This window comes from Gadus morhua, chromosome 3 (genome assembly GCF_902167405.1).
Source record: "Gadus morhua chromosome 3, gadMor3.0, whole genome shotgun sequence".
In the NCBI taxonomy this organism is placed as follows: Eukaryota; Metazoa; Chordata; class Actinopteri; order Gadiformes; family Gadidae; genus Gadus; species Gadus morhua.
In genome coordinates this window covers 16,815,409-16,833,495 of record NC_044050.1, presented here as the reverse complement: position 1 = coordinate 16,833,495, position 18,087 = coordinate 16,815,409, and the positions used below count along the sequence as shown (strand labels likewise).

General features: G+C 39.2%; 1 protein-coding gene across 3 annotated transcripts; it reads right to left on the bottom strand.

Moving 5' to 3' along the window:
* Positions 1-329: 329 nt before the first annotated feature.
* rnf24 (ring finger protein 24) lies at positions 330-18,078 on the bottom strand. 3 transcript variants are annotated; one of them, XM_030351120.1, is made up of 6 exons: positions 17,752-18,078; positions 10,222-10,371; positions 6,773-6,815; positions 5,524-5,565; positions 4,374-4,453; positions 330-3,593 (listed from the first exon to the last, which is right to left on the bottom strand). In XM_030351120.1, the coding sequence occupies exons 2-6, from the start codon at positions 10,362-10,364 to the stop codon at positions 3,455-3,457; spliced, it is 447 nt and encodes a 148-aa protein (XP_030206980.1). In that variant the 5' UTR covers positions 10,365-10,371; positions 17,752-18,078; the 3' UTR covers positions 330-3,454. The 3 variants fall into 3 exon arrangements, with proteins under 3 accessions (XP_030206980.1, XP_030206979.1, XP_030206981.1); XM_030351119.1 differs by lacking the exon at positions 17,752-18,078 and adding an exon at positions 16,865-17,105; XM_030351121.1 differs by lacking the exon at positions 17,752-18,078 and adding an exon at positions 10,561-10,781.
* Positions 18,079-18,087: the final 9 nt, after the last annotated feature.

Here is an 18,087-nt window from a genome sequence, read left to right as displayed (position 1 = left end):
AGGTCAAGGAAAGAACATAGGACGTGCATGGTTTCTTTGGACTATTCAACAATAACCCCAGACTGACTCATGTGTCTCAATGAAGGGCCTATGCCACCTTAGTTCTTTCCCTTTTTTAGACTTATTAATTAGTTACTCCAGTTTTGATTATGTTTTGATTGTTCTCAGCCTCACATGGAATTTAATTTGTTCAAAGGCAGATAAAAATGTAGCTGTTGTCTGACAGTGCTGCTCTACAAAACTGGGTACACCTCCTCTTTATCCAATGTTTCCCCCATTCTACCATTAGTTTTCAAGTTATCATCACAGAGGCCACTCCACTCCAGAAATTACTTCCAAAACATGGACACTTTATTTACAATTCATGGCATATCATGCAACAAAAAAACTGTGTTGAAAATTTCAAAACTGAGCAATTAAATATACAAAAATAGAACTTTAACAATTCTGCTGCATCAGTTGCCTTACAGAATTATTGCTTCTAAAAAAAAAAATGGTGCTGAAAGGAAGAGATAGAAAGAAGATATTGTTGGATACATGATAAGACGTTTGCTGAGAGAGAGCACTTAATTCAGTGAGCCAGGAGTTTCAAAAGTAAACCAAGCCACGCCTCTTTTCCTTGAGCCACATTTCATGACGTGCAGTTCGCTGTTGATAGAAAAAAAGCACCAAATGCCTCAGTCTGAGGTCATACCCATGTGTTGACATATAAATGGGTATACACTGTTAAATTCCGTGACACAATGATAATCTACAGGTACTTAACTTAGAACAACAGTCGTCCAAGTGTGAAAATACCTTCTCATAGCCTTTTCCATTTACTATGAAGATGTGCCTGCTCTGCACTTCGAGGAGCCCTTCCTAAAACAATTATACATATTTTTACGACAATACATGCTCCACATTTCATGTTTATAGGGCGGCAGCAATTTCAACTGAAAAAAATACCACAAACGCTGGAACGGAATAAACCACATCAGATTGTTGGATGGCAGTTTGAGTGTCTCACTACCAGTTTTTTCTGTGTAACAATACCAAATAATATTATGAATACATGCAACAAAAACGGAAAAAACAACACTTCTCAAACACCAGCGCTTTACCATACATATTACAATCATCGTGTTTCAATCTCCAAGCTTGCACTTAAAAACGACAAATAAAAAGATCACAACAGAGGGATGTGCTTTGTCAGGTTTTCCAGTTATGATCAACCATATCAAATTGTTAACTTATGATCAAACTTAAAAATACAAGTAAATGGCCTTTTGAAGGGCTTGTATGGGATGGCTGTGTCAATGAGAAAGAAGGTGCCACCTTCTTTCATATCTGGCTAGTTCTCTGTAGAACAGGCCCAGGAAGAAAATATTTATCGACAAGGGAAGGCTTATAAGGGCCAATTTCAAGTGGCTGAACTTTCAAGAACAATCTCATAAGTGTTTAGTAATAGGCAATAGATAACTTTCCTTCTTGTTTACTATTTCTTGATAATTTTACCCTAATAATTTATTACTCTTTTTATTTATATCAAATATAAGGATATGCCAGTTTGAAAAACAGCTCTTTATATGTATCATTATAGTCAAACAAACAGAAAATAACAATGCTTGAGAATTGTTAATGGATTGCACAGGTCAAGCTTAAATAGTTTTTTTTCAGCTGTTTGTGAAAAAGTTGGGACAGAAATTTCATAATAATAATATATTACAAGATTAATTGCAAAAAAGTGCCGAATTATCCATAGCCTCTTCTTCAAACGCTTAGAGTGGCACACAACCTTTATCTGTCCAAAGTAAGCTACTTAGCACTTTGACCCAATAATGTTTGTAATGGAACACTATGCATGTCACGTGCAGCGAGTAACAACAATAACAACAAGTGGGTGAAGCAGGAGTAGAAACCACTAGACTGCAGGGCTCTGATCAGCAGCAACATTGGGCTTGTTTTCTGAATGAAACGGCTGAGCACAGCTGTTCTGACAGCCCTCTGATTGGTTCACGCTGTGAGTAACAAAGTGTGCGGGTTGCCTTTGCCACAGCACTAACACAACATGTTAAAGTGAATTGTGTCGGCATGCAGCAAAGGTGGCACGGGCCAGCTTGTTCTCAGCCCCCTGACTAAACTCTAAGGACTTCTGTTCTGTTAACCGTGACTTTATATGGCTGAAATTTGAGCAAATCACATAAATGATCCACCATAATCGCCATGAAGAAGGCAGTATTTAAACATACAAGTTAGTAGCCAATCAGAATTTGTTCTTCGGTATCACATGTAAATAAAACTTTCACATTCAGTTATTTTGTTCTTCATACCATAAATGTGTTACAGTGAATGTCCCAAGACAATGAATGTGGCATGCAAAGGTTTTCCTCCATTGAAATACAGGCAAGACAAGCTGATTAATAATTTTAAAAAAAATTGCCAAACTGTAACAAATACAAATAACTGTAAACTTTTAATAGTGTTAAATTAATTGAAGTGTAAAACTGTCATATTAATATATAATTACATTTTGTTGCCTGTTTGTGTGTTTGCATGTGTGTTTGTTTTTGTTTCAGATGTATACCTGAAAATCCGTTCTGGGTTGCGACAAATACAAATCTTCGACCTCAATTCACATTTTTATAAGACAGATTTGTTAGATATTTTTGCATCCACCACTTTGAAATCATTCTTCACTTTCCGCAACATATTGTAAATACGGTTGTCCCTTTAAGATCAACGTTGTCCTTATAAAAATCTTAAACTAATAAAAATAAAATAAAAACACACATATTAAGAAACAAATTTCGAAAAATTATAATAAAATATTACCTTGCTACTTCCATCACAAGCAATTAAGGTTCAGTCATCATAAAGTGCTTGTCAAAAACAAACAAAAAATAGATTAAAAAAACAAAACAGTTTTTTCATGAACTCGCATTCTGCTGGTGTCCCAATCAAATTGCTTTGGTTGTGAAACAGTCTTGGCTGAGAAGCAAACATCATCTTCTTCTGCACTGTCCGTTTAACAACAACAACAATAGGGCAAGCTCAACAGAGTGTACATTATGAGATGGCACTGACATCCAAGGTATCCAGGTATCAAGAAAGGCAAAGTGAGCAGCCGTTGAAAGAGATTAATGGCAGATCAAGACAGTTCTACACCAAAGCTCCAGCCTCTCCTTCACTACTTCTTGGATACAGATCAATTGTCCGGCTCCTCTATCCAGATGTCAGGGCAGGTTGTGTGTATTTGAGTTGGCAGTGCATGTGTGTGGATGCATGTGTGTGGATGTGTGTGTGTTTGCATCGCTTTGTGCGATTATGTGCGCCGGCATCTGGGAGGCACATCTTGGAGGCATATGTGTGCCTCTGTACCTGTGCGTGTCTGTGAATGTGTGGGTCCTTGTACGTGTGTGTGCTCAGTTTGTGTGGTGATATGGTGTTGGTGGGTGGGCAGGGTGGCTGTGGGCTACACCAGGTTCTCCACCCCAGGAAGGGGCTGTTGTGTGGGGGTGTCGGTGGGGGTGCCGGCCTGCTGGGCCAGCTGCAGCACCAGGGTGTTGCACAGCGGGCACACCTTCCTCACCTCCAGCCACTTAATCAGGCACCTGGATGGAGGCGCACACACACACACACACACACACACACACACACACACACACACACACACACACACACACACACACACACACACACACACACACACACACACAAGGAAGGAGGGTATGGAGAGTAAGAACAGGGATCAGGTTCAAGGTTGGAGAACAAGAATGGTGAATCTGTAACTCTAGGTTATCTATACGTGTGTGTGTGTGTGTGTGTGTGTGTGTGTGTGTGTGTGTGTGTGTGTGTGTGTGTGTGTGTGTGTTTATATATGCCATACGTCATTCTCCTGTCACATTTTCCCTGAGCTTCCTGTTTAGAGCTCTGCTCCCTAATGAGTTAATGAGCTGGTATGCTGTGGTAACCCTAACCCCAATGCAAATCCAGGCCAGGAACACATGTAGGAGAACGACTGTCACTTGTAGTGATGCTGACAGATGGCTTGGGAGCAATAGGCAGCTACAAGAGGCATAACCAGAAACAGCCTGTGTGTTGCCACTTTAATCATTTACTGTTTGTCACTGACTATTCTTGTGGGACAAAAATACGATTTAAAAAGAGAGGCATTAATCAACTCTGTTTGTTAAATGTGCATGAGAATGTATTGCTGATTTGACTGATATTCCGGTGCCGAAAGTATCTCCACACTTTACCAAATACTTTGGTAGGTCGCAGGTATGTTTTTCTGTACGACTGCCCATATTTACCCAATTTAATGATGATTGATGCATGCATGAATCAATTGTGCGTGTCCCTGGTTGCCCGACCAAACCTGTTCTACTTACTTTCTGTGAAAGGCATGCTTGCATGGGCAGATGCCCAGCTCATCTCTCTGTTTGAACTCCTCCAGGCACACTGCACATATCTGTAGAGTAGGAGAGAGTGTGTATCCAATACGATGCTATGATACCGTTTCCTTTTGACACTGATGACCTCACACTTTTACTTCTTAATGCTTGTATTATTAGATTATAATTTGAAAAATAAGATAATAATTGCTACCCACAAAATGTTGAAGAGTGATTACTTCTATTGTTTCGGTAGTAAATCCATAATAACAATTTCTTATTGATTTACTAAAAGGTGCTGTAGGTATGATTTGAGCGTTCTTAAGAGCTAGAGCAGAGAAGAGCAGAGGAGAGTGAGATATTGAAACTAATCAACCAAAAAACCTTCTCCTCGGCTCCTCTTCTCCCTACACCTCTTCTCCAGTTAGAGGTGTTGCACTCATACACCTGTGATTGACAGGCAAGATGCTTCCACAAACAAAACAGGGATAACTAGGAGCGGTCTAAAGTCTAAATTTGCTTAGACAGAGGCATGGGCAGTTAACTCAAAACAGAGTTGAAAGGTGGATGGGTGAAAAGAGGGACACGCTGGTGTAGTACAAAGAGCCAGAGCCTCCCATTGTTGTCGTCAAAAGAGATTAAGTAGCATCGTCTTTTACAAATGACCCCAGGACGGGTGTGTTATCTATTATAGGCGTTAGAGAAGGCTGTGAATGTCGGTTTTATCAGGCAATTGGTCATGATATTTGGATATTTTTTATATATTTTAAATTTGATCTAATCTAATGGTCATAAAATAGGGCATCAGTGCCATGATGCAATATCATCTAAATGTATCTTCCTGCAAACCAGATTCTTATGACGTACGAGTAAAGCATAGAGGTTTATTGTGGTTCCAAAGGCAGATGGTCTTCGTGGCACACCCTATACTTAATTAGGGGTATGTATAAATCACATGAATTAGTTTGTTTGAGAAACTTTTTGCTCAATTAGGTCTTTTGATTTGAGATGCTCTATGTTTTGTGAATGGGGGGGGGGGCAGCAGTTGTCTGTATTACTGTATTAATGAATAATGTCAGATGATTAGCAACCATTATGCGAATATGATTTAGGAAAATCCTAATCTTAACTCGTAGGTAGGACTTACCTCATGCAAATTTAGCTCTTTGACCTTTTCTTTCTGTATAACCTGCAAAGGAAGAGCAGACATGGTCAATGATCAAAAACTTGTTACCTGGATATTTCCTTCAGCAACCCTCCAAGATCTTAGTAGGTATGCAATGTAGAGAAAACCCCAAAAAGGAAAATGTCTTTTCCACTTGGTTTCGGAAGGTACCCAGGAAGGTGTGTGACTTTTCACACTTTCAATTCAGAATTTCCCTTGTATCTCACCTAGGCCCCGTCCACACGGAGCCGAAACGGGCGAAAACGATCCGGTTTCATTTAATGCGGTTCAGGAATATCTCCGTAAAGAGGGAGTCATTGTGAAACCGCATCGAGCTGTAGAAAGGCTGTAGTAAATATTCAAGGCGCTGGTTCTCCACAGAAAATAGTGGAGCGCATCAAGCCTGCGCGCATACAGCCTGCGCGCTGTATACAAACATTCAGTCACAAGGAGAATCAATCTTTTAAATTGAGCAGAAGTACTTTTTAATGTACAGTTAGCAATTCAATTCATCAAAAGGCTTTATTTAAAGCTACAAAAAGAATAAAAATAAAATAATAAATAAATTCAACGCAACTCTGACGTCCCCCAGCTGGTGGGGGGCTAATGTCGTCATTGTTTGCGTTTCAGGGGTCCACACGAATCCTAACACGAAATCGCATAGGTCCGGATAGATTTGAAACCCCCTCCGAGGGTGGTTTCAGAAATGTGTGGTTAAGGGCACCAGATTCGCCGGCTCCGTCTGGACGGTCAGCCGAAACGCACAAGGACTTATGCGGTTTCACCAAAAAATCGGCTCTGTGTGGACGGGGCCTTAGTCTGATCAACATAGAAGAGATAACAACAGCTACCGCACTTGAACGTTTGTGTAGCCGCTATGTATTCTTCAGCAGAGAATGTAAGCAACAGAGAATGTAAACTGGTTTTAACAATGCCATACGTTGGCAAGGAGACAAAACCCAATAACATTTGCATATAAGGGACTTAAATAATCACATTTCAAATGGTACTATATAATTTGTTCCAACATTGTACAGATTGCCCTCAAATTTGCAACACACTAAACGGCTTCAAAGAGATCTAGAGTGAGATAAATACTTTGAGTGTGTTTGTGCTTTATTTGCAGATAGATCGTTATATCCATCAATTGACAAAGAAACAGCTCTGTGTGTGTGTGTGCGTAGGTGCGTGCGTGCGTGCGTGCGTGTGCGTGCGTGCGTGCGTGTCTTACCTGTTTGTATGCGTACAACTCTTTGTGGGCCTGGTGCCGTAATCTAGAAAGAATGAAAGGGAAAAAGATCTCCTGGATTAGTAAGTGATCTAAAACTCGTGATCCTATCTGACAGATACATCCAGAAAGAAGGACTTAAAAGTCACAATTTATTGCACTCGTGATGCTAGAAATTGAAATGTAAAGCTTGAGTTTATCATACAGTTTAAGCAAAAATAATTGTATTTAATACATTTTTTATTACATTTTTCAAGTTTGTCATTTTGGATCACATTATTTTGTACAGGAAAAACCATATTTGTTCAATATTTGTAATAAGCTGGAAAACAGATTTAGGCTGGGCATATAGGAACATCTAATAGATTGCAATATTTCAAGGAAAATTTGTTATAGCTGTTATGCAGTTTATCTATACATCATATATTCAATTGATGCATTACATTATTTTAACATTATAACAATTATATATGAAGTGATAAAATTAATGGATTAAGGAATCTCTTGAAATACTCCCTATGCCATATATATCAACACAGAGCGGTCCATCAACAACTAAGGAAACAATTTATGATTGCTCTGACAGAAATGGTTTTGATGAATAAAATATTGCCAATGGTAGCCATTGAGACTACATTGGTTTGTTAGAGTAAGAGTATTCTGCAACAAATGAAAAACTACATTATTCAATATTATCAATAAGTTACTATTTTATCCAGTTTGTTTGAGTAACTTTTGATTGACCATTTGTTCCTCAACTCATATATGCAACCATTTCACATTTTGTAATTGATTTTAAGTTAAAAAGCGTCATTAATAACGTACACTTTTTAGCAGTGGACACCGTACCACATATATACCCCAGGTACCAACAATGATTACAAATTAGTTACTTTCATCTGTAACATTGTTGACGTTTTTTTTTCTACTTAAGTAGTCAAACTTAAAAAATCTTCTGCAGTGCATTATTATTAAGCGTGTGGTTTTTGTGTTGTCAAGGAAACATGATTTGAAAGTTCTATTTGACCGTGTTGTTAATGCTGGATTTGTAGAGCATTGATTTGGACCTGTTTAAAGGCAGATCACCAATCTAGGTCCAAATAAATGCTCTACGAGGTGTTCCAATATTGAAGAAGGCATACTCTCTGAACGTTATTGACCAGAATCTAAACTCACCATTCACGGAAAAAGGACATAGATCAATTAAAGCACACAATTAAAACATGGCAAAAAACATGAATTTTAGTTACTAATGCAACCTGAACAGGCTGGTAAACTGAAAATCTATGAGCCACACGAAGGGAAATGTACACTTGTGAACCTTTCGCTCAGGCAAGAACTATTGACAACAACAAACAACAACCACCACAACAAATAACAATAGTAAACAAGTGAGAGAATGGAAGAGTCTGGACACAGAGCGAGAAAAAAAGATGGCGTAAATGTTTGAGCAAGGAAGGTTGTAAGGGGAGCACAGTGTGAGCAGGAGAGATAAGAGATTCGTAGTCATATGAGATTTACCTCCATAACAAGTAACCTTAACCTCTCGCTGCAGTGTGAGAGGAATCTGCAAAACAGGCAGCACACACTAGCAGAGGTACTGACATTCTGAAAGAGACCAGCATGTAATGGGGCACATGGTGGCATAGGGTCATGGGTCAGTTGGGGTCAAAGGGGGAGAGATCATGACTTGATTTGTTTGGTATTGGACAGTTTTAATATAGACCAGTTGGGCTTCCCTTTGACCATGCTATAACTAATGTATGAATCAGTTCTTGGAAACTATGTATTTTTATGAAATTGAGCACCATCCATTTAATATAATATAATATTATATCATATAAAATAATATAATTTAAGACGAAGTAGGATGAAATGCCTTCCGGGCACATTGCGTTCAGGGTCATGTGTACCGGTGTCTCCTTTCAACCTCATAGCCTTAGGTGTCCTGAGGCTTAAGTGGTTTGCTTTCACATTCATGTTAACCAGTTTAACTTTCACATTCATGTGAATCATATATCATTTAGGAATGTTATTTCTTCCTGTGTGAACGTTATATCTTTGACCTTTCGGTTTATGGTTGACAACACAGTGCACGATTATTCATCCTGAGTCAGGCTTGTAATATTCCATTATTGTCTTTGTTTACTTTTGAATGAATGGGAATATACTCAACACACTTATGCTGCGAAGCATGGTTTTGCGTTGATATTCACGGCTATTATAGCAGTGTGCCATAGTGAGTCACAACTCACATCATTCTACCTACAGAAATCACTCACACAAATCTGGCTACACAAAAGCTTCTATTCCGGTCAGTGCAACACTTGAAACAGCACGTATATTACAGTCTGAAATTAATATTAATGTATAATTATATTTAAGATACCAGCGGTTAGAAATTAGATTAAACTACTTGTGTATGACATTTGACAACAATGCTCTTTAATGTGTATCAGTTAAGGTACTTAATTAATAACATATTTATCGAGATGATCTGCTACTCTTTTTTGAGAGACTTGGTAAATTCATTAAATACATGTGAAGTAAAAAATAAACCCTCACCTGGGTGAATTAATTTATCCCTATCTATCCCTATTATCATTTAATCTATGATGATAATAATAATATTAATATTATTTACCTATACTTTAGCACCTACCTCAAAATACGATGGTAGTGGTGGTGTACTTTAAACAATATTCAGTAAAACAAGTTTGCTTCTTTGACAAATTAAACAGTACTTTTATTGTTCTCTTTTCTTTAAGATGGTTAGGTCAGAAACTCTTTTCTCCAAAGTTGACATTTGAGAGTTTTTTCTTCGTCACCCGAATCAAAGGGCGGCTGTGGTGCCTTTTGAATGAGGAATGCATTGTTTCAGAGGCATATCATCCAGCTATGACAGACACCAAATCAGTTTATGGGAAAATATAAAGCCTGAAATACTGGTATAAACTTGATTTTATGAGCATGCCTCTTGGCTTGCAGCCAGAACTATTCTAAGCACATTTTAATTCTCACATTTTAAGTGATCTTAGACTATATGCCATTCCAACTCAAGATGGAACGGCATATAGTCAATATGTATATTGACATTTTGTATAATTATTCAAAATGATGTTGGCCTCAAGGAAACTCAGGAAATAATAATTGCTGTGGACGACACATTTTAGCCGAGGAGTATTCATTAAATAAGGATCCATGCAAGCACTTCAAAATGATTTAGCGTTCCCAATATGAATGCAGGATATATGCATGGATGGCTGTCTGCACAAGACAATTAAAATGCTCATAATAAATGAAGGGTCATGTTCTTCATTTCAGCACATTTAATCAACACAATCATTTACACAAAATAAGGCATGTCACTCTTTGGCCGAGAAACCTAAAACAAACTTTTCCAGTCTTAATGAGCTTGAAGAGAAGGCAGTGGAGCCATTTCTCGAGCTTACCTTATCAGGTAGCAGCAGAAGAGCAGGCTGAGGATGAAGACGAATATAGCCGTCCCAAACACAACAATGTAAATATTGAGGGGAAGGTTCTGGAACCCTATGTTTGGCATCCTGAAAGTATGGTGCTTGAAATCGGTACTCATGGATAGTCTGTATGGAGGGAGAGACAGAGGATGAGGGAGAGGATTATGAAGAGGGCGGGAGAGTGAGATGAGGAGAGAAGAGAAAGGTGAGAAATTATTTGTTTGATTGACAAATAAATTGCAAAAAATACGACTTTGATTTCACACACCAGAGTATGAAAAACGAAAAAGTTGTACATGAATATAATTAGCCTACCTTCAGGCGAGCGATTAAGCCCACCAAGAATGATCCGGAAAATAAATATAAAGCACCCCAAAAAATTATAATAATAGGGCGATGATGGTAATCACACAGTAATCAGATAAATTGTTAAACAGCTCAACTCTTCCTACTTTTTAGTAGGGAGCCTTGAAACAGTAAGTTACAGCGTCTAGATTTGTGCTTTTATGAGGGGTTCTCACCCACTCACTGAACAACGCTGAATAGGCATGACCAGACATGTCTTCAGGCTAACTAGAGGATGGCTGTCCAATGCAGATGAATGTGGTCCCTTGGGGGCTGCTTAATGAAGCCAAATTATACATTCACACTATTTCAAAAAGTCAATGGATTCTTGTTGTAATGCTTTGGATGTGTTTCTGTGGGAGGTTGAACATGGAAGGCATGCACTAATCTACCAGATACAGACAATACTTCTGCGCAAAATAATATATCACGGGATGTAGGCATATTTATGTTGACTTTGGGGAATAAAGGGTACTGGGAATATTCCCAGTAAGCAGGTCTCCAAAATGTTTGATATAACTTCCCCCAAAGGGGGCGCTACAAATCACTGTCAAAGTTAAATGCTGAAAATCGTCTTTACCCTGGCTCGTACGGAACGTATTTTTCTGAATATAACTCCTTGTCTCGATCCCAGTATAGAGAACACTTAGGACCCAATAAAATACATTTAAAGAGGACTTGAAGTGAAGCCAAAAAAACAGAGTTCTAGGGTTCCTAGATTGTTGAAACGAGAAGATTGTTCATCCTTCATGATGAAATCTTTTTGTAATATGATCTTGATCGTGTATGTCACATGATGTTTTTCTACAACAATAAAAGGCACCAGAGTGAACATGTTTCTTTTTAAGAGTGTAGTATTTTTAAAGGTAATTCAAAAAAAGATAAGATGCCAGTCGTGCCACAGTTCGAGACTTCCTGCTTCTACATTTTCCATTAATCCTCAACCCCCCCCCCCCCTCCTCCCCTCACTCCATGCTGTTACGTAACAGAGCCATGTGCAGGGCAACAACAGAATACCCCCGTCCCCCTTGCGGGAACCAATCAGGACCTTCCCTCAGGCAGTTCCCCTCTGAAGACGTAAATAAGAGATCACATGTATACACCATGAATATTTAAACACAAGGTAGACGTTTCCTTTGGAGCTGGCTGATCAAATCTCATTGAAAACAATTGGCTGGAATGGAACTAGTTTGTATATGGCTGGACTATTATTGCCTTAGTGGACAGATGAAATTAGTGGTAATATACAGGACTATATGGCTCAGTGCTGCACCCAAGTTTATATTAAGTTAAGAGACTGTTAAGTTAAGAGTAGCTATTTAGGGTTCTGTTTATTTTTGAAAAATGGTTTGATCAGAATGATTTAAATACTATAAAGATACAATGTGATGACAAATGAATCCCATTATGTAGGATGTATGCCTGGTATCAGTTTGTAAGTGATCAAATAAAATAATAAATTTAAAACAAATTCAGGTGGGTCAAATATAAGGCAATCCATTTCATCCAAATGTTGTCCAGCAGTATATGTACATTAGTTGCCAAGACAAAATTTAACTTCATTTAAAAAAAAATCACTGTAGTTGTACGGATCTATTTTAAATTGGGTACATAGAAACCTCTACCAACTATTCAAGGAGAGAAATAGTCCTACGCCAACGCCAATACACCAAAACACAGCAACAGAAATAGACACAGTGTGAGCATGGTCTTAAAAAAGATTAACTTCCTTACAGTTGTACAGAGAATGGCCAATTTCAACTTAGACAAGACCACAATAAGAGGAACCAAAAGAATGCCTTCAATCTATCCATAACCTTTATTCTTACGGTCATATAAACCATGCTATATAATAAGAAGCGGGATGTTTACGATTACACATATGTGTTTATTGATTTTCTGATTGTTCCCTTTGCAATGATTAGCCTTGAACATGAATGAAAAGACAATACGTCACACTAACAAACTCACACACTCTCAAGCGAATGACCTTTTCGAGAACCCATGAGCGACGCTACCCCCTGTGCCACAACTACTAAGAAAACACATGATGATGACCGAACAATGACCTTTCAACCAAAACAACATTTCCCATGCGTTGCGGTTAACCAATAATCAATCGCGGGGGCGGCTACTGACACTTGAATACAAAAATGACTGACATGGAGCTTAAAGGAGCCTATCATTTATTTAAACATGACAAATACCTGCACTGAGGTTTGTATGGACACAAGCCAGGCAGAGTGATCCATCACCTGAAGGAACGTCACAACAGGGCCACAGCCAGCAGATGGCCTATTAGCCCGAGCCATAGAGAAAACACAACATTCCTTTTAGTATCGTAAACGCGTTACACATATATATGCTTATATTGGAATCAGACAGATTATGGACCATACTGGAGGAAATGCTTTGGTCTTAAAGGGTCCCTATTATATCATCAGGTATGAGTGTGATTAGCCATGTCAAGCCATTAGAAAATCTTCCCTGTGCCTTAATACCATCATAAATGAGAGTTTCAACCTAGATGCATGATGGATAGATAAGAAACATTAATATTCCACCGGTTAGGCTAGTGCTGATCTATTCAGCATACATCTAGGTGGAAACCTCCACTTGTGACGTCACTAAGGCACAGGAAAAGGCAGACTTTTAAACGGCTTGTAATGGCTAATCACACTCTTGCCGGTTGGAACAATAAAGCCAGTTTCACACCGCCGAGCGACAACTCGCCTCCTCCATTCATTTCAATGAGGGAAGGGCGGCAGAGGGGAGGCGGTTACAAAAGTGGCTGCTGACCAGTAAACGCGCACAGATTTTGCGCTTCCGCTCAGCTTTCCCCGTGTTGAAACGCTATTGAAAACGCCTGGCCCTTCACACCGCCGCGCCGAACCTTCCGCCAGCGAGTCGGTTATCAGGGCGGTTGCCGCGCGGCGGTGTGCAAGCACCTTAAAGGGGACCTATTATGCTTTTTCGACTTTTATGACCTATAAACGTTGTTATAATGATTGATAGTCATGTTTAACCATACTAAAGTGTCAAATAATGACGTACATGCATTTCGACGTATTCCCTGCTGACAGTCTGGGGTGGTTGTGCAGAGCGCTAAACACTCGGGACAACGTTTGCGATTCACTTGTTCACATTTCCGGGAAATCATCCACGTAGAGGCATCACTGCCACGCCCCCATATGCCTGGTCAAATCTGCCCGCGCGGGGGTCTTCCGGAAGGTAACCAATAATAACGGAGTGGGGTTGGCAGGAGGGGGGCGAGGGGGCGGAGAAGGATGAAACCGAGCGTTGACAGAGAATGCTGAAAGCGCCCAGATGAGAGGAAGAGTTTCCCGAAAATCTATATCGGTTTTTGTGCTCTGATTTGTATCAGGTTGCGCTATAGGAGTCATTAATAAGAAACTAAAACCAGAAAAGTAGTATAATAGGGTCTTTTTAAGGGCCCTTTAAAACTGTGTGAGATATCCACTAGTGCTCTCGGTCAGCCAGGAGTTTGCCTTCACATATGAAACACTATTGCATCGGCGTATGCGTTTAATATCATTAAATTTTGCTTTCGTTTCAATGTTATATACAACTAGAAAATGCCCTAAAGAAGATGCTGGGAATTCTGCAGTGTTTAATAAAACGACACCGTTTGAGACGTTAGACGATAGAAGTGATGAATAGCTGCTGAACCCTAGTGAAAAGATTTAAAAAGTGTTCCAAAGTTTTAAGTCTGAACAGAGTTATCGTGACAATGTAAAATTCCAAACCATTTAAAAAATGTAAAAATAGTTTGAATAAATCAGACTTAAAAGACTTTAAAAAAAGCTAAGTTTGAACAAAGTGGAACGTTTGAATGAACTAACAACAAGGGTGAATATAAGTGTAACAAGGTATAAGATGTTTAAGAAATAGCTGAACTAAATGTGAAAAGGTTTAATGTAATGCTGTGGTTTACTTGCCGTGACCATGACCCCAAATGACAGCTACCGGCTTAGTCACCAACACCTCCACACCACCATGGACACTCATTTTCTACTTTCCATCCAACAATCTAACAATAAGCTGGCATTGTTGCACCCATTCCCCTCCTAACCATCCTGCCTTCCTTCCCAAAGTGTTTGCCCCGGATAATTAAGAGTTTTTCCTTCCTCTTCGGGGGGGCTGGGCGGGGTTTCACAGCATGAGGCCTCGAAGCAGTTTGAGACTAAGGGCTAGATTAATAACATTGAATGACTTACTATACAATAACAGCAACAACAACAACAACAACAATTGCTCCAACTAACAATTACCTGTTGTGTTGTAATTAAAGTGTTTGTTGGTCTGTGAAATCAATGGATTTGATTAAATTAATTCAAGTAAGCATATGTCTTCAAGAGCTATCAACTTTGTATGGATTAGTTATTGTTTTTGGATAAAGTGTTAAGCTTAATGAGTTTATTAGGTTAAAAAAAAATAAGCTGAACCAATGTGATACAGTCTAAACATATTTTAAATGGTGGTTATTAAGGAGAGCAATGAAATATTGATTAAATTATGGCTAATAAACAAAACAAATCAAAACCCATTAAATGTTGGCACATTACCGTACGTTATTTTTTATTGCAAACTTATTTTGCATAATCCCAACCACTAAAAACAGAAAAAGGGATGTGTTAGGCACCCTCAACCAAAAAAGAAACAAACTGTTCTATGGTTTCTATTTGAGTCTGTGAATTTCTTAATATTTCTTGACTAGGCCAAAAGAGGAGGCCTCTAAGAAAAGTTCATGTCCCTCCCTGACTCCCTAATTTTTGGGCTTTTGACATACCCCCTGACTCACTGGTTACTGGACAAGGACAGTACACAGTAACACAAGCTGTAGCAAACAAGGAATGACACTGGCAGCTGTCACAAGCAACAGGCTCCTGTCCCGTACTAGTGGCACTCTGGGTGCAGGGCTCTTTACTCTGTCACCTCCTGCCCCCAAAGATAAGAAGGGAATGTAGCTGTCGTTTACCTCAATTAGCCTCAGTTCAGTTCAGTCCTGTCACTTTAGTAAAAAAAAAAAAGCATAGCCACGAAATGTCAAGAAAGAAACTAGGCATTTGCTCCAATCGGATAACCAATATCATGGCTTAGCTCATCCTCCAGCAATCATAGTCCTTATGTTCACAACCTTGCAACTCTAACAAAATGCGTTTGTTTATGCGTGACATGCATAACACTGGTCTAACGTTAATAGATTACATACACTATCTGGAAAAAAGTGGTTAGTATCAGAGACAGGCCAGATAAAAAGTTCTTGAAAAGGGTATTCATTTCAAAATGTGTCTATCATAAAAATGAAAAGATTGCAGGTCAAGTTACGTGGTTTTAAGTAATAGGACCCACCGGGAATAGGGTCATTGCTGCTAAATAAAAACTGCTCTCATGTGGGGGTAATTCACTCGTGTGCAAAACAACCATACATTCTCTGAACAGCAAACATTAAAGATTAAAAAAGCACTTTGTTGCTTATCATCACGTAATACCACATTTCACACCCTGCCTAACTCCTCCTCTCATTTTCTTTTACCACAGTAAAAAATACTTTCATTTGTTTGGTCAAATTAAGCAATCAAGCATTGACATTAAATCCAACAATTTCTGTTTGTAAGCCTGTCCTATAGTCCAACATTTACCCATTTGATGAGTGTATTTGTCCAGTCTGCACAGAGGAGAGGCAATACATGCACATTTGACTCTGTGATCTTAAGTATAAGAGACACAGAACTCGTATAATGCAAAAAAGCAGTCAACTGCACAAATGCATTGATCGCTGCTGCTTTAGCTGGCTCTCATGTGTAAATAAATAATTTAAGCTGGGGATAAAGATAAAGGTCAAGGTCTACTTTAGAACCTTTTGTTTGACCTACCATGCAAGCCTTCATGTCCCACCACACTCTTTTATATTGTTGGATTATCAGGTTTAACCCCTGCCCTTGTTTAAAGTCAGAAGATATTGTACTTGCAATAGTTTTACAATTTGGGTACAATTTGGTGTTGAATTATTAAATGCCCAGACGATTTGAGTCACTAAGCTATATTTCTTAGTGCTCACTAACTATTTCTTAGGACACACTAATATTTGCTCTGCAAATATTATCTATCTTTTGAGCATATTTGATCACCAATTAATTTCCCCATAATGATAATAAATCTCAATCCAGAGGAGCTATCTTCTTACAGGGTGAGTTTTTTAACATCAGTCTGTGGTCCTCGGGCCAGGTTTAAGGAAAATGGTTAAACTTACATTTTGAATCCCAAATAAAGGCTGTCTGGTGTTCTGTCGGCACGCAGCACACTTTGAGGGGGTAAACAATGAAATGTGCTCACTGGAGAACCCATAAACATAGCTTAACAACATCGTAGCTTGCATGTAGCCTACAACGAGTGCCCGTGACCCTTAAAAGAATAAACTAGTTTCTCCCACACTGCTCAAACACCACATTTGCACTTTTGTGCCGATTACAATGAATATTGTCCGCGTGTTGTTGTGGCATAGGTGTGCTGTCTCCCACTAGCGGTTGTGTGGACGCAGCATAGAAAATATCTACGGGGCAAAATAACGCATGAATGCAAAAAAACAAATACACAACCTCAGCTAGCTTTAGTAGCATACTGTGTAATAATGGATAACATCAGCTCGATAAATACCTGATCGTCAGATAAGTGTCGTGGTTAAATACCCCTTTAATTATGATAAGGAAAATACGTGGCTTTTATACTTTCGGTTACATTGCACAACAACGGTTTAGGATCGACGTGAAGTTTGTTTCGTAATGGATGTTTAACGTTCAGTGGATATCTATTTTAAGTAACGTTAACGTACCGTTACCTTATGAATTACTAACGTGAGTGAGAATATTACTGAATCGCTTTTTAATCGGGAGGAGGATGGAGAACAACATACAAAACTTGACCGGCCTACTTGTATAAATGCACGGATAGCTTTTCTATGTGATCAACTGAAAGGTCCCGAAGCTATTTAATGCTTGCCACTAACATCTAAACTATAATGCATCGTTTAGTGAGGAACGAGTCGGGAGCACAGTGTGTGTTTGAGTGTGTTGGGCGAGACTCCACCAAGCTAACATCGTCCCGCGTATGATCGTTATTCTAACACTCATCTCCACTCACCAACAATTCCTTTGGACCTCCACGATATTCCTCCTCGCTGTGTTCCTTATTCTGCCAGGCGTAGGGGCGACCGAATCAGCCGAACATCAGATGATAATAGAAAGCTACCGCTAATCGACAGGGAGAAGCAGACGAGCAGCTCAGCTCCTGCAAACACACCACATCCCGAACGGGTTACTATTGCTTTCTCTTGTGAGGAGATAAAGACGGACGAAAGATGGGCGCCGTAAATTGCAGGGCAGATTATAGGAATAACACACAATCTATAAATTTCGCGTGTTTTCCATGCCGTGGCCACTGAGAGAGAGTGGGGTGGGGTGTGTGTGTGTGTGTGTG